The sequence below is a fragment of the Astatotilapia calliptera genome, chromosome 16 (assembly GCF_900246225.1).
Source record: "Astatotilapia calliptera chromosome 16, fAstCal1.2, whole genome shotgun sequence".
Lineage (NCBI taxonomy): Eukaryota > Metazoa > Chordata > Actinopteri > Cichliformes > Cichlidae > Astatotilapia > Astatotilapia calliptera.
This window is the reverse complement of record NC_039317.1, coordinates 20,314,305-20,339,351: the sequence shown is the minus strand read 5'-3', so window position 1 is coordinate 20,339,351 and position 25,047 is coordinate 20,314,305. Positions and strand designations below refer to the sequence as shown.

The 25,047-nt window shown below is 37.5% G+C and overlaps 1 protein-coding gene across 3 annotated transcripts; it reads right to left on the bottom strand.

Moving 5' to 3' along the window:
• Nucleotides 1-188: 188 nt before the first annotated feature.
• Nucleotides 189-15,079, bottom strand: LOC113007819 (growth factor receptor-bound protein 14). Of its 3 annotated transcripts, XM_026144776.1 has the most exons (14): nucleotides 14,904-15,079; nucleotides 14,637-14,724; nucleotides 10,720-10,876; nucleotides 9,268-9,389; nucleotides 9,067-9,141; nucleotides 8,806-8,943; nucleotides 5,349-5,459; nucleotides 5,130-5,225; nucleotides 4,705-4,767; nucleotides 2,869-2,985; nucleotides 2,492-2,561; nucleotides 2,330-2,417; nucleotides 1,989-2,082; nucleotides 189-1,439 (listed from the first exon to the last, which is right to left on the bottom strand). In XM_026144776.1, the coding sequence occupies exons 2-14, from the start codon at nucleotides 14,697-14,699 to the stop codon at nucleotides 1,293-1,295; spliced, it is 1,341 nt and encodes a 446-aa protein (XP_026000561.1). In that variant the 5' UTR covers nucleotides 14,700-14,724; nucleotides 14,904-15,079; the 3' UTR covers nucleotides 189-1,292. The 3 variants fall into 3 exon arrangements, with proteins under 3 accessions (XP_026000561.1, XP_026000560.1, XP_026000559.1); XM_026144775.1 differs by lacking the exon at nucleotides 14,904-15,079 and having other exon boundaries at nucleotides 14,637-14,891; XM_026144774.1 differs by lacking the exons at nucleotides 14,637-14,724; nucleotides 14,904-15,079 and adding an exon at nucleotides 11,185-14,624.
• Between the last annotated feature and the right edge of the window lie 9,968 nt (nucleotides 15,080-25,047).

Genomic DNA, 25,047 nt, shown 5'->3' with positions numbered 1-25,047 from the left:
ATCTTATCTTTACAGGTATATGCATAGCCAGCAATAAAAATTATGTACAGACCATGTATAAACATTAAGTGAATTTCTAAGCATCAATTCGACCTACTTTATGGTGGTTTAACAAGCCATGTGTTTGCCTTGCAGCCTGTTGTTAAAACAACCAAAACAATCATACAAAAATCACACCTTACAACAGACAGGTTTATATGAGTTTATTTACAAAACTGCATTTCAATGCACTGTTGTCCAGCCACTGTGATTTAAAATACCTTGTTCTTACATTGTTGCTGTTACAAAAAAAAAAGATTGTATGAAGCTGAATGTCAATGTTAGAAGGACTAACATCATTTAAAAAAAAAAAAGTATCTGACACCGTATATCCACAGATGTGGCTATAACGTCAAAAAATACAATCAGCCCAGGTGTTGCAAATTGTCTGCCTGAATCTCGGGAAATTACAAAACCTAAATTTCAATTTACAGTGAATTCAAATATCAGTCATTTCTGATTACATGTAAAGAAAAAAAATCTTTAGCATTTATTTCATTGCTCTTACTTCAGGGGAACTTTTTCACTTATTCCATGGATACAAACGGTTCACTTAATCATAACTGTATCTATATAGTTTATGCAGTGCACAATGCAAAGTCAGTGAGGTTGGAACCTCTTCACCGGGGCATTACAGCTCTTTGCCAATCCCTTGTAAGGCATGCGCAGTGAAACTTGCTCAGAGGTAATTTTATCACTTCAAATTAAAAAAAGAAACAAACAAAAAAAATGAGTAACTTTCTTAAAAAATACGAATACCTAGCAAAAAAAATAGCTTAGTATAATAATAGCTTAGTTGTTCCCAGACTTGACAGTGTAGAGCCATACTACAGGTTTCCACAAGCATGTCCTTGTAGGGATTCAGTCATCATTTACTTTTAACAGACCGTAAATGTCACATATTTACAGCACTTTTGCTCTATACATACTGCAGCACACGTTCTGCTGGATTATTTTCAATGAACACTCAAATTCCTGCTGCTGTATCTCAACTACTACCACCACATACTTACACCAATACATTAACGGGCCAAAATGTAATCCACATGATCTTCAGCACCAGTAGTTATTTATTTTATTGTGAAATTCACCTTTTTCTGAATAAGAAAAAATAAGGTTGAGTCATGTACCACATTATGAAAACAACTATTTATCTTTTTTTTTTCCAAGGCACAAAAACACCATTGTGTTTCTCCAGAAGAACCAGGAATTAAGGTGCATGTGGGACCTCAGCTGTCTTTTGGGTCCCTTGTTCACAGGGTTATCCGAGCACAGTGATGTCTGAGCTTGCATGGAAGCACCCCACGGTTTAGCTGGTAAAAATCCACCAACTGGATCAAGTCAGTGAACCGTGTTTGACCATCATCAAGACTGTAAAACAACTCTCCTTCATCGTCCACCTACAATGAAGCATACACACAGACATATACAAATCCATGTAGAAATGAATGACACACAAAAAACAGGTCACTTGGTGCAAATGAGTTTAAATATTTCAGATAATTTTTCAGAGATTAATGAAAAACGTGCAAAAATACTATGTACTATGCAAAAGTTATAGGTAATTCAGTTGTTCCAGGTATAATCAGGTATCTTATCTGATTAGTCCAAAATTTATTCTGCTGTGCTATTCTACAGAGGATGCTAGTTGTTAATGTCCAGGAAAACACCGAGACAGCCTGACTCATCAGAAGAACTGTGGCAAGTTTTTGAGGATGCTTAAAATAACCCACGTGCCGAGTACTTTGAAACGGCTGTAAGTTTACCAAGGTACACTGCGTTTCGAATGCAAATATATTCAATACAGTTATCTCCTTTCTGTTGTATGAAGGTCATGAATGAATAAAGGGAAAAATATTTTAGGGGTTCTTTTTTTGTAATCAAGAACCACTTTATTTTTGAACCTAAAACCTTTGCACAGTAATTTTCAAATGGTTAATTATACTCACTGGTAATATTTGAAAATGTTTAATTTTTTGCATATAGCACAGTGAAAGTACAAATGTCTTAGGGTTGCTCTGGCTGTCCCTCAGAAGAAACACTCTGAAACAAAGAGAATAAAACGTATAGCAGTCATTATAAAGACTTACCAACATTAAACGGACGGAGTGAACTGCCTCATATGGTAAATTACATCACATTAGAGAATATTGTGTTGCTTTGCTTTAGTGCAAACATGCTCATGTTGATGAAAAAATTATATATATATATATATATATATATATATCTGCAAATCAAGTTTAATGTCTTAAATGAGCCAAAGCACAAATAGAAGTGTATAACTGTTTACCCATCAATAAGACCCTGTTGAGCAATTAGACGGTGAGACTCTTCACGAGACAGTTTGCCATGAAACCACGGCTGAGCCACGTGGATAGCTGAAGCAGAGATGCTACGTCAGAAAATATCTTTCAGTTGTACATTAAAAAAGTGAAATTGATGTTTCACACACCTATGTTTAGCACAGAGCTCTGGGCTGTGGAAGGGCTCCCATGACCACTCAAGCGGTGGCAGCTTTTCCTCTGTGGGCGAAGAGAATTACAACTAATGAGTGAAAATAATGTTAATACGTAGTTAATTTATGATGTTTCATTTTGCATAACATTCTAGCTCATTTGCAAGTTGCTTGAGGCATTAAGATTTTCTCACGCTTGACAGTCGCATTTACTTTTGGGAAATATTATTAAATTTAACATATTATTTGAATATATTCAATGAATAAAACAACAGAAAGATGTTTAAACTAAAGTGAAGCATTATTAGTTATTAGCCTAAATTTTATGCTTTCTTTCTGTTAATAGAACCAGATTAAGAGACATTAAGACTTACCCTCCACGACAAGCCTTCCTCTACAGCTACTGAGAGCACCTCGGATGGGTTCTCGATCACCCGACTCTTTTGGCCAGAAAAGTCCATAGCCACCAGAGAGTTCTCTGATATGCTTCTCTGAAATGGCACAGTTTGCACTGATGTGTATTTTAAAATATTAATACATTTTTTCAGGACTTTTCACACACCTGTATATGTGGTCATATAAAACTAAATTCAAGTCACGTGATGTGTAATTCAAAATACCCCAAATTCTTGCTATTATTTTGGTTCACTCTCTATTTTGTACTATGAAAAGGGAGTAGATTTACTTCTGCTGCCTTGTGGTATTGCATTGCCATCTAGTGTTTGAGTAACATGACTCCATCTTCATGTTTTCTAGATGATTCCACACACACACACACACACACACACACACACACACACACACACACACACACACACACACACACACACACACACACACACACACACACACACACAAAACTCAACTGAAAAGGGATTAGAGAGGTTTTGAAAGGAATTACACTTGGGCACAAGTTAGACATTAAGCTGCAATATAGTGAGTGTCTCTAAATAAAACTGCAAACACACCTAAGAAAATTCTTCTTCAGGATTACAAAGAAATACTAGATTCATTCCCATGCTGGCCAGTAAGTTTGCAATTTAAGCAAGTAGCTAAAACAAAATTATTACTTTTAAAGCCCCTCCTATTAACAGTGCGGCACTTGAAATGATATAAAGATAAATCCTATTACTTATAAATGTGCTAATCAGCATAAGAGCAGGGCTTTGTTTTTAACTCAGTGCAATGAAGCAGTAATCTAGTATTCTAGTTTGTCTAAATAGCCTGACATTGCATTTAAGATATTCATTTATTCTCCTGTCTTTCTAGCAAATCCTCTCAGTAAAGTTATTGGCAACACATGACACTCCAACACTAGAGAAGAGGTGACAAGTTGTTAAATCTGTGGACAGCTGATCACTATGTATTTTTAGAAAGCGAGTAGTTCATGAACATGTTCATTACCCATAAATAGACTGTGTCTGCTGTTGCAAAAATACTCTCAGCACAGTCTAAGGCTATTCTGGGACACCGCAGATTCCTCATTTGCTCCATACAATTATATTGCTACACCACTATTTCCTGGCTCATGTTACTTTTGTTTCTTTCAAGCTACACCAGACAGAGGGGCATCATTTTGAAGATTTATATTTCACCAAATGAATGTATGTCCAGTGCACTTTATTTTTTAGCTTTCGTAGAATCTGATAACTTTTTACCTGCTAAATATAATACTGTACTTCCTAACTGTTTGCTAATGTTATCTGTTTGTTTGAATTTTGTAGGCTGTAGATTCTGCGCTATCAGGATTGTGGGCTAGAGCAACAAAAGCATGAGCTTAACTTGGGCAAATAAAGCTTTTTAAAAGGTTCCTTATTATTGAAGAAAACTGAAAGTTTGTCAGTTATAGAAATACTTCACAGGAGTCACACTAAGAAAAGCAAAAGGTGTATAGGTGATGGCTAGATTCTACTTAAGTCTTGCTTTTGTGGATGGCGTTTTACTGTCAAGGGTTACTGGGACACAAAATTGAAGTGAACCATTATTATTTCACCCGCTGTTTGCTTACTGTGACAAGTCAAAATGTCTGCAGTGAAAAGGTCCATGTAGGGTTGCCACACTAACCTGCTGGTTCACACAATCATTCAAGTTGTTGCTAACCAAAATTGTGTTTAAAGTAGCTTTAAAAACAGGTAAGTTGCCACATATGAGAAAAAATAATAAAATATAAAGCTAGTATAATTACTAAAACAAGAAAAACATTAACTAACCATTGGTGAGGCTTTTTGCTTCTGGTGTGGCTGAATGAAATTTTGGTAAAGTTGCATCCCAAACTAAAACACAGGAAAAAAGAAGTGATTAAAATTGTGCAATTTAATCCAAACATTTGTTGTGTGTTAACCCATAATCCTTCCAGACCAATGGTGTAGTGATTACAAATGGCAGGTACAAGTAAATATGTTGCAATGCACTGTGTATATAATTTGTGGACTAGCAGGGGTGAGTAATGCTCTAAATTGTATCCAGATTATATCCAGACAATGAACACATGCTGCTTCTATCAAGAGTGGGAGTGATCTTCCAGCATCACTCAAAAGCTTCCCTTGACCTCCTCCCAAAGCTAAATCTGATTCAAACACTGACTCAGCATTCCTACTCTTAGATATCACCCAGAGTTATTTATCAGCAAGCCAACCTTTAACAAGCGCATGGCTGTAATCCAGCAGGTCCTGGTCTGCTCGTCATCTGCACAAAGCAGCTTCAAGTCCCGGGCAGAACTGCATTTTGTGGACTGAGGTGAGAAGTTGGAAGAAAACAAAACAGCCCTGTGAATCAGCGTGCATCTGCTCCTTCTATACAGTTTTGGCATGTCTCTGTTTTATAGTAACAACATCAGTTACAGTACTGCTCTTACCTTCACACAGAAGCCAAATTCTGTAGGTGCCCCGTGTAGTTTTTTGGCTGCCAAAACAGTGTAGACATCACTGTCACTGAAGTCAGCAAAGAACTGGAGATGTCTTGGTTCCTGTTAAACACAGAGAGGTCATAATAAGACAAAGGTACAGAACAGGTATGGACTGGAGGTGTGAAGTATAAAACAGCACATGAAACAATCTTAAGCCTTCATGTCTATACCTGGAACACAGGAACATCTCAGGTGAGTGCTGAGTGTATCTGTATTTGAACATTTCTGTGGTTTTTTTGATGTGATCACAAATGCAAAAAAAAATGAAATACTAAAATAATTGAAAATTACAAAATAATTAAAAGTCTTAAAAAGGAAAAACTTGTATATATTTAAAAATATTCACATTTTAAATTCCATGTCAGCAACACGAGTTTGGAAACTGAGATCATATTTGAAAAGCAAAATGTTTTTTCCACTCTGTCTTAATACAGAAAGTCAGCTACTCAAAAGCTTGCATCTGTGCCATATTTTCAGTATCATAATGCACCAAATGCTTTTAGTGGGTGGCAAGTCTGGATTGCAAGAAGGCCAGTCTAGCCTCTGGATGCTTCATGGTCCACTCTTACTTAACCCTTGGATACACAACCTACCAATACCTACACTCTTCCACGAGTGGGGTCAAAAATGACCCCAAATAGAAACAATGCATTTTGCTATAAACTCGGTTGTGATTTGTTTTCAGTCAGTAGGCTCTGGTCCTCTTGTCATCAAAGTGCAAGAAACGGCGAATATCTTTAAATCTTTGAATTGACATAGTGGCCTTGTACAATGGGTTATGCAGAGGACTCCCAAAACCACACTGACTGGTACATCCCAGTTCTTCTCACTTCCTGCAAGAATGGTCAATCAAATGAAGGCCAGGAGCTTTTGTTTGATTACATTTTTCCACTCTTTTCCCCTGTCGGTTGCTACTCTTCGTGCCTCCGTGTTTGTGCATGTCAGCACCTCTTCTATTATATTATCAGACATGAACATCTTCCACGCATCTATTGGGGAGACAGTACTAGACCCAGATGCAAGCCCTGGCCTACTAATTCAGAATATTGTGGCTAGTTAAAGCAGTAAGAGGGGCTCATTCTGTTAGACTCAATATCCATTTCCTCTTCAGAGGACTCATCAGAGGACTCCTCTGTATCTGACTGGCCTTGTTCAGAGGGGGGGACAATAGTCTGGGTCCTCTATATCTGAGATGTCAGATTCTGAGTCAATGCCACAGATGGGCTCTTCATCCCATCTGTCCTGGATCATTTGTAGGGCGAGGTCCACAGGGATCCTAGCTGGCCTCATAGCAGCCATGTTACTTTAAATATAAAAAATAAAAAAAACATCAGAAAGGACAATGTTTGAAATGCACAGGAAACTATAAACAGAGCTGCACATAAATGGTCCTCAGGTGCGCATTTGCTGTCAAAATAAAAGACGCGTACCAGATAAGAAGTTGGAACACTCGTTTGCGTACATTAGATGTTCTGGAGGAGGACGGACATTTGTTCAGAACTCTTAAAGATGTCGAAGAAGCAAGCTCGTAAGCAATTACTATCTCCACCACAAAAGAGGCACATATTCTCTGAATTTCCGGGAATACTTTTATTTTGACAGTGAATGCGCACCTGCGGACCACTTATGTGCAGCCCTGACTATAAATCATGTATGTTACTGTGTAAAAATTAATTCTTGATCCATCCATGTAAGTGGGACGGTTGGAGTTGCTAAGAATGAAAGTTTCATAAAAGATTCCATAGGAACTGCTTGGGGTCATTTTTGACCCCACTTGTGGAAGAGTGGGGTAGTGATACAAAAACTGCATTTTTTTTTTTAATTAATGAAAAAATAAATAAAAATGCAAATGGCCTCATGTTACAAACATATTTTATGAGGAATACCTGGAATATGAATATATTACAACTTTGCATTTTAAAGATTTTGAAGAAAAACAACCCATGGGGTCATTTTTGTTTTTTATTCCTAGAGTTTCCAAGAGTAAACGTTCTTTGGGAGGTAGGGCCTTTAGTTATCAGACTCCACTCCTGAATCAGGTGACCCTGAATGACCTATTACTATGCTGTCATAGAATCCACATGCTGGGAACACTTCTTCTCATTTACCAAACAGATATTAACTTATTACATTGTTCTCCAGTAGTTTGAATTGTATGTTGTATCTATGATCTTCTTTGCAGTTGAGTTACATGGTTACCCATCCCTGAGCCTGCTTAGTTGTAGATTTTTTTCCAGTTAAACAGTAAAACAGAGTTCTTCCTCTTCACTGTTGCCAAGTGCTTGGTCATAGTGGATTTTGAGGAGTTCTCCTACAACATTGTAGGGTCTTTAATTTACAATATAAAGCTTCTCTGCAATATTGTTGTGGTGAACTGTCGTGTTGCTAGGGTTGATTTCAAAATGAGCTATTTTCCAAAGACAGGATTTAAGCAATTCATGTTATCTTTGGATTGCAATGTAATTAAAAGACCATAACATATTTGTTTTACAAGAGTAAACGATAAATGATATCTACATTTATGTCAAAGCATGCTTTGGATGATTGTATATGATGGGTAAACAGTACATTTTCATCTAATAATAACACATTATCAACCATTCTGGGTGTGGTTACTCTCTTAATGTAACCAAAAGATAAGGATAAATTTAGATATGTTGATAGCGGCTGTATTGAGATGGTATCAATAGCTATTTTGTTTCAAGGATAACTTTACAAAAAAAAAAAAACCCTCACAGACTTTCATTGTCCTGCTTTCATGTGACTCACTATTCCTATGTCTTTTTTTAATGTTACGCCACAGTCATTAGTGTCTGTGGTAACTGACTAGCAAACATCTGACCAAAACCAAAGAAGAAGAGTAAACACGATAGACTAAAAGTGGGCGCCTTGCCAAGGTCAACCTGCACTTAACAACAAAAGGTCTACTGTTGTAGAAAATGAAAGGAGTTGAAAAGTGGATGTGTTGGCGTGCCTGGTGGCTAGGTATAAGCTTCAATTGTCAGCAGCATTGTGAGTACAGTTTCTGCATGGCTGCTGTGCCAGCTGACCTAATGAAAATCCAGCTCAACCTGTTTCAGTCTCCTCTCGCAACATGAGTGAGATGTAGCCAGAACATGAAGAGGTGGCCCAAAATGCACAAACAGAGGTCGTGTATCAATCCCTAGAAATTTAAACAACAGTATAGTTGTCCATTTGGAACAATGCATTTTTCATCCTATATCTTTCTTCTGTAAAGTACCCCTCGTCCAATGTACAGATGTGGATTTTTAGAAAATGAACTGGTGTAATGCAATAAGATTGGTTGTATGGAATAGCCCACTTAATAATATGTTTTTTTAAACAACCTGTGATTTTCCCATAATTCATAACACATTCTGTGGACAAGTTATTTTGTTCTACAAACCTTGGAAGTCCCCTTATTGGAGAAATAAAGCCCTGACCGCCGCAAAACAAAATAAGACTTCTTCCAAGACTTCCTGCTTTGCTCTTTGGCGTGAAGGTATCCATGGATCTCAGGACAAGTGCTGGAATTCAGAAAGGTCTGCGTTGGGTAGAGGAATATTTGTTCTTAGTTGGGTGTGTGCATTAAATAATCACAGTAACAATCTCCACTACAGGGCAGAGAGAGTGCAGTGCAAACATAAAGAACCTAAGAACCTGATACCTGTATAAGGTCACAGTGATCCACCATCCCATTGGTTTCACTCGATATGGAAACCATGTGATCTGGGAAAAAGTCCTATGAATATGAAAGAGACATCAGTTATTAACTTCTTCCACCCACATAATTTTGGGCTAGTACAAAGAGACTTGCTGTGTATGACTATAGATATATATACATAGAATTGTATAATTACTAACTCACCAGTGGTTTCCTAAAGAATTCATATTTAGCATAATTCTTCCTAAAATACAACCGGCTGTCTGTGTCCATCGCCCAGCTTGAAAGTACTTCCATAACGTACTCATGGTCTTCCAGAGCTCTTTCTAGTGAGAGCAAGAACAAAGAAATGACATGTTAACCTGTTTTGCTGTTGCTGTTTTTCCTGTTCTTTGTTTTCCCTCTTATTAAAATATACTATCTAGAATCAGGTCAAAGCAAGGTTGAGGACATGGAATTAAATGTTCTTGAAAAATAGAGTAATCTCTGAAAATGATTCCCCAGCAAAAGTTGCATTGAGGAAAAGAGTTTGATTATTAACCTTACATTAATGTGTAACCTCCAGCTATGGGCATGGCAAGAGGTACAAGAGGTACAACATAAACAGTTATTTCCTAGAACTTAATTATTTCCTAGAATTTTAACTGATTGTTGAATAACTGGAAGACATATTGCATTCAGCCAGCAGTGTAAGTTGAATAAATATCAGTGCAAGAAGGTTATCAGATGAATATACTTGTTACTGACAACAATCTTGATTTAATTCAGGTTAAAAAAATGCTTAATAAACAAAACCCACACTCACTGACAACATCTACAGAACAGATTACCAAATGATGAAACAAATGATGAAACTAGTTTGTCTAAAAATGGCTAAATATGTGTTCTCATCTACAGCAAATTAGGTGTATCCCTGGCAAATTCACATGTACACGCACACATAGATGGATAATTGTATATTGTATACAAATACAGTATCTAACAGTAAATAATAAAGTACCGTGTTATATAAATAATTACAGTTACAGTCATAGTCCATGGTTACATAACATTATTTATTCTGTGTCCTTCTTTCTGACAGCTTATCATAACTAGTGTTGAGACATTCAGGAATTTGTTGTTGTTTGTTTGTTGTAGCTCTTCTTTTTGACATCATAAGCATCATTTAACCTTGGCCTCATTCCCCAGTCACCAGTTTCCCACTTGTCCTTCCTTAGACCACTCTGGGTAGTTATTGCACACTGCAAAGTGTAAAAACAAAGACCTCCTGCTTTGGATATGTCCGGGTCTAGTTACCTAGACATGGCAATTTAGCCTTTATAAAAAGGTCCACTTACAACAAAACATATCAACAGGTTCCAATGTTAGTGGTTTTAGTGGTACGGCTTATTGGTGTATTTTTTCATCCTTCATTGTTAGAACTAAAGTGCTGAGATCAAGCTGATATTTGTGAGTTTTAACTGCATTGAAAAGCACAACTGATTTTTTCAAAACCTTGAAACGGAGTGTTAAAAAGAAAAAGAATCATTTTGATAGGATTATTGCAAGACTTATGGGTAAACTTGACTGAAAATGCTGCAAATAATTTTTTGCCATCATTGTTTTTAAATTTAGTATGATGTAAATAACTGGGTAGCTGTTACAGCATCATCTTACCTATTCCTAGATGGGAGAGGTGTTCAAAAAGTGTCCAGGCGTGATCATCAATGCAGTGATTCTTCAAGACAAACAGCTGACATACATCCTGGGCAGTTACATCAGAAGGAACTTCTACAGCTTTGCTGGTATTATCTTCACTATAAACTTTAATTACCTGAAGCAGAAACATTAAATTAACAACCATTTCAGGCAAGCAGTGAGAGACGTTAGTGACTTTTAAAGATACATAAGTTATGTTTTCAGATTGGACATACTGTAAAGGATTGTGTTATAAGTACCATACAACCCAATCAGTTTCACCTTCGTATAGTAAACAGGTAGCTCATTTGCCTATTTGAACAACATAATAGGTAAGAAAAAAAAGACACAACACAAATGTCCTACAAGGCAGAAAACAGAATATAAAGACTCAAGCCTGCAGAGAAACACAAAGAACACAAGACACATTAAACAGGAACTTACCCGCTTGTTTGGAGCCAAGCATAGTATTGAGTTTGGGCTAGTTCTGTAGCCAAAACATGGCTGAGTACAAAGCATCGCAAATGAGAGCTTTTGTGAGAAATATAAACACTCTCATCAGACAGCGCAGCAAGTGTCAGCTGTCACAAGCAGCCTTTCTCTCGCTCTCTCCTTATCTTGCTCTGTGCCACAGTGAAGCTGAAATTAGGCAATTAGATAAAACTCCCTCTCAGCAGATTTCTTTTCTGAATCCACATATGTGTATCACTGGTGCTCGATACCAAATCACCTGCCTCCTTTTCTCACCACTAAGAGTCAGGAAGCCAGAGATCAATCTGCTTATTTACTAGAGGGTGGAGAGAGAGAGTCACATGGCTCCAACCCCCTTAGAATTGACATGCACACACCCAAGGCAAGCAGATCTCCTACATAATGCCCTGTGTGAGCCCAAGAGCAATTACAAAGGTGCTGGTTCAAGTCAGTCTAAAGCTGTCAGAGGCAGGTATGGAAAGTGTAGGAGCAAAGACCAAATGGCTGTCTCTTTTCTCTGAGTGAGGTCAATTGGTAGCTTAAACCTGGACAGGAAAAGCCTGACACCTTTTCTGTAGAGATAGGTCAGAGCTTTTCAACAGGGCTGAGTGAGGTTCAGCAAATGGGCCCTCCACCTATGACATCACCTCTTAGTGTAAACCACTTTGTAATCAATCAGGTCACGAAGTGAGTATAAGAGAACTATCTTTTAAGAATGGTTTATTTCATCACTCATTGTTTAATGTAGTCATTGCTGCATATTAGCACTACAGGTTTGCTTTCTAAAATGGTTTTTACCTGAATAAAAGGAAAAGAGAAGAATTGATAATAAAGTGCAAAATCATACGCAACAAATTGATTTGTTCATTGTAGTTCATATATATATATAGTTCACTGATTTTAATAAGATGTGCATTTACTGCACTGCTGGAGGTGACTGTATCAGGGGCTTTAGCTGAGTTGCTTCAAGGATGTGGCTTTCTGAAAATTGGCCAAATCAAATCATCTGGGTATCAGATTTCACCGAGAACAGGGTAGGGTCTGTCAGAGGCGAAGGAGTCTTTGTGGGCCATTAGCATTGCAGATGTGCTTTATGTTTGCATTACTCAGCAGAAAGTTGCTTTCATGAACAGTTTAGGTTGGACGACAAGATGCAGTATATACAATGAGTAAATATACCCTTCAAAAGGGTAATTTTATCTGAACCATGAGACACAAAAAACAGTGGTTTTTTTTTAAATTTAAAACAGAAAATAATTCATTAAATAATAACTCGTGCATTTAGTTTGACTACTATAAACTAATTATGTTGCATGATTTGCCAGTACCGTTAATCATTAGTAAAGTGTTTCCAATAAAAGACAAGGCCACACACCCTGCTGCAGGAGCCATTGATGCCTTTATCAGTAAACACAGAGTTGCAGCCATGAGCAGGTAACCTTGATGCAAAAGCCCACATGTTTTCATCTGGAAAACATTTATGTTTTCCTTCATGTCTGTCATGCCAATCAAGTACAACTTATGTGTTACAGTGTGCAAAAACAGAGAAAATTACCTGGAGAATATTTTTCTCCTATGGAAAATAAGAAAGTGCCACGACTGCCTAACTAAAAGTATCAATTTACTCAGTATAGCAAAAGTTATGGGTACAGTTATAAGGAGAGGAGATGCCAGTTAAAGTGATGCTATGAAAAGTGCAGCGATCAAAATATTTTCAGAAGTGCATTTACATGTGTGAAGACTTTGAGTTTGATCTTATATTTATCTGAATGAATTAAAGCTAAAAAAAAAAACTGATGCTGCCACACAAAAACTGCTATCATGGTTTCCCTATATATAGTTCTGATTTATAAAAGTTAAATCCACATAAATGTGAATAACGGTAATAATGGTCATTGCTACTAACTTCAACTGCCAGTAGTCTGTCTGATCAGTGCATGTGGTGCACTGAGACAGCTATTTTCTTTTCAAGTTGGAATAGTAAAATTTTCAATTCACTTAAAAAATCTGCATAGTAAGTCCAAATTAAGGCAACCTTACTATTTATACACGTATATGTATACTTACTTACACATATGAATAGGTGGTGAGCCACTACTGATCCACCAAATTACTGTTGAGGATACACTGGCACAATTTCCCAATATAAGCTGCATTTATCAAACTATGATGGCAACAAGGCTGTTGATTTCAAGAGTTGTATCACAAGGGTGAGAACACATCGTGCTGTGTCATAAAGGTCTGTGATGAAAAGTAAAAAAGAAAAAAAAAGAGTCTGGAACAGGAAGACTAAGTCCAGATACTGGGTATGCAGCACTAAATATAGTCTTATTGAACATAAACTTCTCTATTAGACCTTCTTATCTCAAGGACAGGACAGAGTGATCCATTTTACCAATTAGCCTTCTCTGGTTAAACCTTGAAGTGCACTCCCACAGCTGCAGCTATATCACTGAGTGGTAGTAAAAAGTTGGCCTCCAGCCTCGTCTATATAAGAAAACGACAGAGAATAGTTCTCTTAGCTATCCACTAAAATAAAACTTGAAAATAAAGAGTTTTAAATTATTATAAAACCTCCTTTCTGGTAGGTAAACCTGTTTACAACTGGATCATCACTTATAAGATTACATATCCAAAACGTTACTATTGTCCCGAGACCTAGAAGGAATTAGATCATTTGGAAAGTATTTTTTAGACCGGTGGAGTCAGTGTGCAACAATAAGGAGATGAATTAGAACACTAGCCAAATGTTATCAGCCAACACTGATAAGCCTGCTGGGAAGCTGTAGTTGCTACTTTGTAAATTACAGTGGCTGATAGAGGACTGGGCTCAGGTATTTCACATTAAACTTAAAAATATGTAATTGTGGTTTTGCTTGTGAACAGTCTACATTTTAATTAGATACATCCTATAAGATACTGAAACACTTTGTACTGATGTCTAAATTAAAGTATGAACATCCCTGCTTTCCCTTGTTCAGCACTGATATTCCATATTAAAGAAAAGTGACACTTCACCAGATTCCATTTGTGATATGAAAGTGCAGGCTACTTTCTGCTTTTAATACATCTTAACATCTTCAAAAGGCTACTGTAGTATTGATGTATAATTAATAGCAAGAATGTGTTTTATGGTACAATTATTTTTTTTAACAAAGTACTGCAAATATCTCAATTTAAATAAGTAACAATAGCACAGCCGAAGCACTGTGAACACCATATGTGAGCAGAACATTTATGAAGATTAAATCTTTGAGAAGTTTTAAACATTGTAAGCCTTTACATAGTGGTCACGGGAGACCAGATCTAATCCAGCACCATCTGGAAAAACAGCTTAAATTTAGAACACTAAACAGAAACAAAAAGCAGCCCTTCGCTAACAGGGAGGGAGACAATACAAAAACAAATCCATATAAGATTCCTACCCGCTTCTGCAGACAAAGAGGTGTGATGGCAGGCAACGTGACTCTTCTTGCATGGAAATTCATGCTTCTGCCTTACCTGCACAATTAACTATGAAAAGAAATATCCATGCATAGTAATTGAAAGTAAGGCTAATGTATAAATTATAGTTGGATATAATATGATAGTATTAAAAATAGTTTATATATATTTCTTTTCTGAGCCGTTCCAGTGCTAACAGTGTGATTCATCAAATTGCAAGTGTTAGAAATCAAATGTTGTTTCCTCACCACAGCACAAACTCCTCCTCTGTCCTTGGGGATGTAAAATCTCTTTCCTTTTCTTTCCTTTTAGAAAGGGAGTTTCTCAAAGTAAAAAGTTTCTCATGGTGAACACAGTTAAAATATACAGCCCAAGGCCAAAGAAACGTTAAATATTTATTTTTAAAAAGAGCAATTTTAGCCTAGCGATAATGTAAAACCAAAACAAGAAGCTGAAGAATTTCCCAGAAAGCACATGTATCATATTTTTTCATTCTTACTTTGTAGCCAGACACTACACTGCTATTTTTAGTCTCTGATCCACTTTTTTTTTTATAGAGAACATTCACAAGCATGAATATATTCTTGCTAATTATCAATGTTCAGTTTCCTTCTGAGACAAGGAATTTGGAAATGAGTAGCTATCAAAACCACAAAACTACAAAAACAAGCTCATAAAAACTAGGTTAATGTAGATCCATAAAAGTACATCAGATCTCAAATTAGTTGTTTTCTCATTTTAAAATGTTGAAAACTGTTAAAATCTGTGAATAACATTTATAACCTGCCTGGTGACTTTAAATGACTCTGAATGTCACATTGTTATTGGTGTGAGACTGGCTGCTATAAGTAGTTAAGAAACTGCTGATCTACTGGGCTTTTACAAAAAAACCACAGCTAAAGTCTAGAGAGAGTGGTCCGATACGAAAATACCCAGTGGGCAGAAGTTCTCCAGGAGAAAGTGCCTTGATGATATCAAAGATTAGAGGAGAGTGGCAGACTGCTTCAAGCAGACAGGAAAGCAAAGAATCACTGGTTATAAAACAAGTATGCAGAACAGCATCTCTGAATGCACAACAATGTTAAACCATAAGGCAGAGGGGCGCCAGCAGCAGAAGAGCACATCAAATGGCAAAGTGTCAGTAGTTCAGACTGCTGTAATGGCATGGGATACATTTCTTAACTTTGGGCAAGATAAGGATCATTGAAACTCATTTCATCAAACCCAACTGAGTATTTTGCTGACCGTGTCCATCCCTTTATGACCACAGTGATCACAATTCTTGAACGTGATAAATTCACTGTACTCAAATGTGACAAGATCTCAATCTAAAAGGCTAGATGTGAAGTCGACTAATCTGCAGCTTTCTAATGCTATTAAGTCAAAATATTACATTTTGAGGAATGTTTCTGGCATCTGTGCCATGAGTAATTCAGGCAGTTTTGAAGGCCAAAGCCTCCAACCCACTACAAGCAAGGTGTGCCTAAAAAAAAGTGGCCAGTGAGTACATAACTAGACTCTATTAGACTTTTCATTTCACAAATTACACCCACTATGATTTGTGCATTCATCTGAAAGGAGGAAACAGTTGCAAACTTCCAGGATGCTGGAATTCATTATCTGATAAAAGTCACACACATACTGATGTGTTATTGTTGGATATCTGGTCAACTTCAAGGTAATGTGTGGATTCATGATTAAATACAGTTTATGTTTCATTAAAAAAAAACCTCTGACCTTGAGACCCTGCCTGCCTACCTGGAGGGGCGATGACATTATGCCATCAGCCTTTTACAGCTAAGGGGTAAAACTGATAAAATACTTTTTTAAAATGGTAGTTTTAGATATAGTTCTCTGCGTGACACAACCTGGGAGCTTCTCCTACACTGAGATAAAGCTGTGACTTCTTAAATCCTTGAAAAAGAATTTAATTTTCTGCATCTACAATAAATTTCTTGTATCTCTTCTCATCGCTATATTTCATCACATTTACCCTCATAGCATGAAACATGGCGGTTTGGCTAAAGTTACTGTACTCTCACGCTCTCACGAGAACACACAGGAAAAGAAGAACCGGCAACAACAGACTTCATGTTTATCTGGAAACACAGTACATTGACTTGTGAGAGCACAGACAAGCAGACGCTGCTAGTTATCACGCTGCTAAAATGAATTGGAATTAATGGACCCAGAATGATAACAGAGTCGCCACAACTCCCATAACAAAGCTAGCGCCAGACACATTGTCCTTGACCATAGCTGTTTCAGACAAGACCCCTTGCAGGCTCTGTCAGAGTAAGACAACAGCCAGCGATGCAGCAGGCCAGTGGTGCATATATGAAGGTATATAGTGCATGCTAACCTCTGGGAAGGGAGATTTTTAGTGCAAAGCAAGGACCCCGCTGTCCATGTTTCATCGCTATGTTACTTTGTTACTTGTTAGGTTGCAAGGAAAAAGGAACAGCTTCTGCTTTTTTACATTTTATTTTATTTTTTGGATCCATCCATCCATTCATTACCTTCTGTTTATCCAGTTCAGAGTTCTGGTGGGGCTGGAGCACATTGCAGCTGTCAGAGCGAGGGACAGGCAACACCCTCAACATGCTGCAAATCTATCACACATTCATGCTATGAACTATATGTCAGAAACTGCTGAGGCAGCATAGGAAATTTGTTCACCATTATAAACATTAGTCCAAGAAATCACAAGGTAAACAATATTTTCGTATTACCTGTCACGGTTCTGGGTCAGTTTGACCCAGTATTTTGAGTTGTTATGTTTTTGGTGTGTTTTTGCATTTTGGATTCTTTTCTTATTATGATGATAATGATGATTATGACTCTATGTTTCGGTTATTCTTGTTTAGGGATTAGTTCGTAGGTTTTTGTGTTCTCACGTTTATTGCAGGTTTAGTTCAGTGTCTAGTCTGTCTCTCTGTCGTGTCTGCGTGTTTGTTTAGTGGTGTCTTGTTTCCTGTTTTACTCTGAAGGTTCATGTTCCCGTCTTATGTCAGTGTTTCTAGCTTTGTTCCCCCTGTCTCATTAGGTCTTATTCCTCCCAGCTGTGTTCCCCTTCTGTCTCTAATTCCTTGATGACTTCCTCAGTGTATTTAAGCCCAGTGTGTCTTTGTGTCAGTGTCAGATCGTCTGTTATCCTCACCTTGTATTTTCGTAGTTTCCCTTATTGTGACACTGTGTTTCATAGCCTGCTTAGTTACTCTGTGTTTATAGTTTTTTCCATAGTTCCTTCACAGAGTGTCTTAGCCTTTTTAGTTTACACAGTGTTCTCTGTCTTCTTAGTTTTCCCAGTTTCAGTGTTCCCTAGTGTTTTTGTCATGCCTTCAGCCACAATAAAGGCTTGCCTTATTTTGGAAACCTAGTTCTGTCTCCACCGTGTCTGCTCTTGGGTCTACCTCATTCTTCACACCGGCGCACCCCGCCATGACATTACCTCTGTAATTCATTCATTTACAACTCTATTTCTTTCTTGTGGAGTCATAATCAATTTTTTGCTTGTTTTTTAAAATACAATGAAAGCACAACAGCAGTGCTAAACAAAGCGATGTCAAGCATTGGGTCTTGCCACAATTCTGCAAAACCATTCAATTAAGAGAAAATGTGGTAAGTTAGAGAAGTACCACAATGGCGAGACTCAGTATCAGTTTCCTTGGCTGCCTGTTTTATAATCGAATGCCATCTCTAGAGGAATATTATTATCTTTAGATAATTATGATTGATGATAAAAATTACTACCCAGAAAGGCTCACTGGGAAGCCAAATGGACAATTTTGCGGGTGAATGGTGGATGAGGGGACAAGTGCAGCACAGTTGGAACAATGATGTCATTGGCTTTTTGAGTGCCTCTAAAAGGAGGTCACCATGCTGTGCCATTAGGACAGTGACATAAAAACAGCTGTTCAGCCTAACATACTGTCTTTATCTTCCCAAGGATCCTGGTGAGACTAAGAATAAGCACATGGATATACTGCTGGTGTTACACTATTAGCCAAGTTTTAAATAATGAGGCCAGTGTAAGCAAAACCTAAGAACTGACACTTCTTTAAACATTTGGTTTCCAACAATTTCTCTCTACTCTTGAATCTATTTAATGCCAATGCGAGGATGTCCTTATAGCTTTGATGGAAAAATAAAAGAATGAAAATATGGTCTTGAAAATGACTACAACAGGTTCCCTTTAACTTGATTTGCAGAGAGCGAACTGTTTCTCTCTCTCGCTCTGATAAAATAATTTTATTTTCAGTCTAATAATGGCATCCTTCACTTTCATTAACATGTCTTTGAAACTCATATTGAGAACACCAGTGAACAGCTATCAAATTTAAATTCCTTATTTTTGAGTCAACTCCTGATCTTTTATCTGTTTAATGTGTCACATAATAATGAGGAAACAGGTTTCACCTGTCCATGAAACTGCTTAACTCAGTTGCCCAATTAATCTGAAAATAGGGAACTATGTAGAAAAAAATGGACTGAAACAGTTGACCCAGTAAAGCCTGAACTATGAAATAATTCCCAGAAACAAGTGTTTATTTGACCTTCGGACAATTTTGTAATAAATAAATAAATTAGTAATTTGAATATATGAGCTTGAATTTGTATCACATTTAATATGCTGATGACGTAGTCTCAAAAACTCATGCATCATTTACAATACTCTAGGCATTAAGTGCTTAATGCAGTGCAATGCCTGCACTTCAATCATATATTCACAGTTTTTTTTAAACAATTCACTTGCAGCACCATTGTCCCAATATTAACTCTAGACACTTAGCTTAAAAGACTAAACCATGCATTTCTGTGCATATATTTCATCAACGGCAACAGACACATAAACACATAGATAAAGGGCTCACACTTACCAGCAGCTATGCTGCTGATAGCTGCTGGTGAGTGCACAGTGCTATAATTTTTATGTTTTCCGATGAGTCATTGCTGTGAGGCGACCCCCGCTGCTACACACACACACACACACACACACACACACACACACACACACACACACACACACACACACACACACACACACACACACCACAATGATAATGAGAAACAGTCAACTCCAGCTTAGAGTATAGGGGCTTTTGGTTGGCAAACCAAACTAATTTAACAGCCCTGGAAAATATATAGGCAAACTCACTTCACATTTGAGGCAGACCAATGATTGCTAGCTTCCCAAAGCAATGAATGTGCTCTTGTTTCTGAATGTGCCAGTGAGTTTTAAAAATGCATAGTCAACAACAAATCAATTTTTGCTTTGCTTGATAAAAAAAAAGTTTTCTGCTGAGTTGTATGAACTGACTAAAAAAGAGGAGAAAAGAAAGTCTTCATAAGCTATCAATTCCTTGCATCTGTACAATTTGTTGTAGCTTGTTTGTAGTGTTAACAAGGCAAAAATACTTTAATTATGGGGAAAAAATGGTCATTGTCTATACGTAGTCTCAGTAGTCATCCAAATAGCCTGTGAGACTAAAGTGGGGGAAAATCTGAGAGGAATAAACGTTAAAATTGCAGAAAAATACTTTAAGGATTTTTACTGACAGAAAAAAAAGTCCTGCCAGCATAATTCTGCTGTCCTACAATAAGCTGCAAATAAACTATGTACATCTATCTTGCTCACTATATAAAACAACTTAAATCCACAACTTAATGCACTATATTATAATGCAGCACTTCACATTACATTATTTTAGGCCATGGTTCTTTGCATAAGACTAACAACATTTTCAAACTAGTCAAGAATTCTATGCTACCAACACACAAGTTTTAACTACTGAGTTTTTCAGCATCAGTAGGTACTTCCTGATTTTCAGTGCAAAGTAATCACACACCCTGTGCTAAAACAAACAATAGCGCTGTTAGGCTCCAGACCTGATAATTGTAAACCATAAAAGTTCTTCTGAAAAATCTAAAGGTGATGTAAAACACCCATTGTCCATTTTGTGGTGGCTGCTGCTTTCAAATACTACGGTATAAAAACCTGAGATTGAAAACATAAAATCACAGACTTTGTGGCTTATCTAAGCATGCTGACACAGCATTTTTAACTCCTGACAGCAACTAATTTCCTTACTCACATAACCGGTTGGACCATTCATATGGTGCTAAGGTCAGATGACTTCAGCAAGCTAAATATTGCATTTTTTCAATTATTCAACTTTAACAAAATGTTGTGCAATTTTGTTTTCTGACATTTGATCCACTTAAAAATCAGCATTAAGTGAGTACGTGAAATAAAACATCTAAGTGGACATGACACAGGTCTTGTATCATGATAATCATGGACCAAAAACTGTCAATATGACACTAACCTGAGATGTACAGCTTTTGGTCCATGGTAATAAACATTCAGAAACAAGAGGGTTCAGGGTTGAGGTGAGAAGCTCAGGAAGAGGGGAAGAGAATGATGCCTCGCTCTCTTTAGTGCTCCTGAAGGACAAAAACAAAGAAACAAGAGACAGAAACAAACTTCAATGAAGCAAAACTGTGTAAATTTTCAGGCAACAAGCATATTTTGATGACTCAGCCATAATATAAAACAGCTTCACAGAAGAGTTGTATGAAGCACATGTTATCTGTCATATAACAGATGCTTCAACATTGTAATGAGTCATTTCTTGGGTGAAGGCATAGGGAGATCTGACCAAAACAAAAGGCATGGCTCCATTCTCCTCTAACAAACGTAATTCACATTTTTTACTACCGGGTGCCTGCTTTCACCACATCACCAAAACTCACATTCAAAGGTTTATTTCTAAGCCTTATGTGTACTGTTGACATCATTTTGAGGTCATAAAGGAGTGAAATATCCCCCACAAGAGGAAGAAACCCCCATAAAGAGACCACCCTTAGGACATATAACTCCACCCCACCTGTTTGAAGTAGTTCAGATTAAAGGATGTGACAAGACATGCATACAAAGAGTTCTTTTTTAATGACTAAATGCTATGATAAAGTAAGAATAAATTAGATTTCAGTATGGTTGCATGGTATGAGGTGTATTTTAACATACATTTCTTTAGTACAAAATAGTTAACAATTATTATGTTATCATCTTATCTCTCTTAAAGTTAATATTAAATGTTGCACTGCACTACACATTGCAGCTTTTAAACAGAGATCTACCTCTTCTGCAAATAAGACTGTGCTATTCTTGTGCAAGGCAGCTTACACTGTAAAGTGTAGAGTAGAATACACTTCTTGTGGTTTAGTGCAAATTAAACCAGCCTGATTAAATTTTATAAACAAACTTCTTGTCAAGCATAAAGGAAAATGAGACCTACCTGTTCCCCCTGCAGAGTTTAATGCTGATCTTCTGTTTATTTGGTGTTATTAAAGGCTCTTGCAACGGGAAGAGTTCTGCGCTGGGAAAGCCACTCACATTACCCTTGTCACTCTGAAAAATCTCTGCTTTCTGTCCGAGGCTTTGAGAAGTGTGTATCTCGTCCAGTGCCTTATTCATATCACTCATGTGGGCCAGCTAAATCCAAGGCATCATCTGGAGCAAATAGAAGAGACAAGCTTTTAGACTGGAGTATGTGCAGACCACAGTTGGAGCAAGCTGCCTGGCGGGGCTCATCTGCTCACAGCTCAGCAGAGCACACACATACATACACACAAGTCTCATCTGCTGCCCACAGGGCTGGCCCAGTGGAGCAAAACGATCCCTCCTACCCAAACATGATCCACCACATAAAGATATTTTTAACACAATGACTCCCGAAACAATCATCCTCGCTCTGATGCAGTCAAGTATTATAAATCATTAAAATTTGCTCTGCCACCTGTTTTTTGTTTTTTTCTTTTTATTGCTTGCCTTTGATAATGTTTATATGCACATTGGAAAGCAATAAATTACCACACAAAGCAGACTCTCACAAAAAGAGGTTGGTATTGAGTACAGGTGGGTTATGACTAGAGATGGCACGATACCACTTTTTTATGTCCGATACCGATATCATATATTTGGATATCTGCCGATACTGATATGAATCCGATATAGTGTGTTTTTAATCAATAAAACTGTTTTTTTAATATCTTGCTGCATTTTGTATAAGTTCAGACAAGTCTCGCACGCCACGGCCGCTCTATCACGCGACGCATACTGCTCCAACGTGCTGAGTTACGCCATGTCGCAAGTTTTGTGAGGTGCTTTCGTGATATTTAATGGATCGGATTACATTTTTTATTTATCTCCAATATCTGATCCAGTAATTTAGGTCAGTATCGGACCGATACCGATACGCGATATCGGATCGGTCCATCTCTAGTTATGACTACTATAAAATGAACTGCTCTTTTGTTATGGACTTTGCACAAAGATTGCATAACATAGTACACTGCGGAATGCCTGTGGTTGTAAAGAGTAGCCAGCCCAACAGAATGGCTGTGTGGTTGGAAGTGTCATTCAGAGACTGGCTCTGTGTGGGGGATGGTGGGGATGATAACATCATTCTCAAAGGTAATGTGTAACAGAGTTTGACCAAGGGAGGACAGGCTACTGAAGGAACTTACTAACAGGCAGCATGGGGAAAGCAATAACTCACCACCCAAGGCTTACTTAATAATGTCAGAACCTAGTTTTGTTTTTTTAAAGGAAGAAATACAGAAAATGTAGAATATAGTATAATGCTCCACCTCAAAATGATAAGGGACCAAGGGGAAAGTTTTTACTAGACTGATTGTTTTACCTGTCTGGCTCCAATCTTACAATCTACCTCAGCATCCGTTACAATAACCCACTATACATGCTTGTTTTTTATATTATGCCAGTAGGCTATCACCATGGTGTCCTGTAGATACCCATTAATCGACTGCACTTATCTGAATGTTTGTATACCAATTTATTACAAGTGGCAACTTTATGAAAACATATAACATAAATGAACTTTATATGAACCCGCCCCCCACCCCGGCCTCACTGTGGTCATAAAGTGATGCCCAACAGATTCTTCTTCTGTTGGTGAGCTTGTGTGAATTAAAGTTGGTGCCATTCCCTTTAGCTGAAAGGAGTGGCACCAACTGAATTTGTGGTCTTGTTCAGGTGCTGTAGCCCATCGGCTTCACAGTTAATGTGTTGTGCACATTCAGAGATTCTCTTCTGCATACTGTGGTTGCAGCCAGTGGCTCTTTGAGTTACTGTTGCCTTCCTATCAGCTCAATGCAGTCTGGCCATTCTCCTCTGTCATCTCGTATCAACAGGGTGTTTTCTCCCAGAAAATGCTGCTCACTGGATATTTTTTCTTCTTCTAGCTATCACTAAACGCCTAGTAGCAGCAACCCCAGTTTGAAGTTTGCTCAGTTTGAACTGCACCAGGTCATCTTAACCATGTCTACACACCCAAATCTTGGAAGCTGTTGCCATATGATAGGCTGATTCTTCAGCCACTCCTACATTTGAGAGTGCTGCAGCCTACTTAAAATACAGAAAATCCTAATTTTAAATTTTACTATGATTAAAATATGTTTTCCTTAATAATATAATTAAAAAAACAAATGACACAGTCCGTTAGCTATAAATTGCTAATGCTACCAAGTCATATGTAGAGAGTTAAAACCAACATGTGACCCACCTACCACTGGGACACAAAAAAAATCAATACAATAGCAGTGAATTTAGCTCAAAGTGGTGAGCAATACCACAAAAAAAAAAATCCACCCCTATTACAAGTTTTAATTTGCTTTTTATATTAATAAACATGTTTCAATAAACACTTAACTGTACATACTTAGGAGTAATTTCAAACGGAGTTTCTGCTATTACTGCTGCCCACCAGGGGGCCCCAGCCCACACTTTGGAAGTCATTGAGATATTTGTATTACGCTGAACAGGTGTGCCTAACAAAGTGGCCGTTAGGCATATGTTCACATGGATTCTAGTAGTAAAATGCTTTTTTCTTAAATATTTGCTCTGATAGCGCTGGAGAAAATCATTAGCCACATAGTCCAAGGTTTAATTTCTAAAGAAATCGTATTTGTTAATTCTGAAGATCTTCTTCTTTTAAGTAAATAAGTATAATTGCTTTGTCCACAAAGCAACACTTCAAACTTATGGAGCAGGGTGATTCTTTCTGCTTTTCCTGCACCCTGTACACTAGTATGAAGAGACATAAGTTTAGAAGGGTTACCTTTATACCTCCTTAAATGGGGCTGATAATGCAAGCATTCAAGCAGGTCCCAGTATCCCAGCAAGGAATGAAACTCACTGGACTCACATGTAAGAGAAGCTACAGGTAAAGTACAAGCTGCTTTAAGTCATGAAGTGGGATCCGGTTTTACCTGTTGTGAGCGAGTGACTGTTTTCAGTCGGATCCAATTTCGCTCTGCATCATGTGTGCAGAAATCAAAGCAATGATTATAATAATAAAGGCAACC

Coding starts and splice junctions, on each gene's coding strand:
- LOC113007819 (XM_026144774.1), bottom strand. CDS start 11,259: ATGCTTTGTACTCAGCCATGTTTTGGCTACAGAACTAGCCCAAACTCA. Junction 9,142..9,267: donor AATTCTTTAGGAAACCACTG/GTGAGTTAGTAA, acceptor TCATATTCATAG/GACTTTTTCCCAGATCACAT. Junction 5,226..5,348: donor AATTTGGCTTCTGTGTGAAG/GTAAGAGCAGTA, acceptor TTCTCACCTCAG/TCCACAAAATGCAGTTCTGC.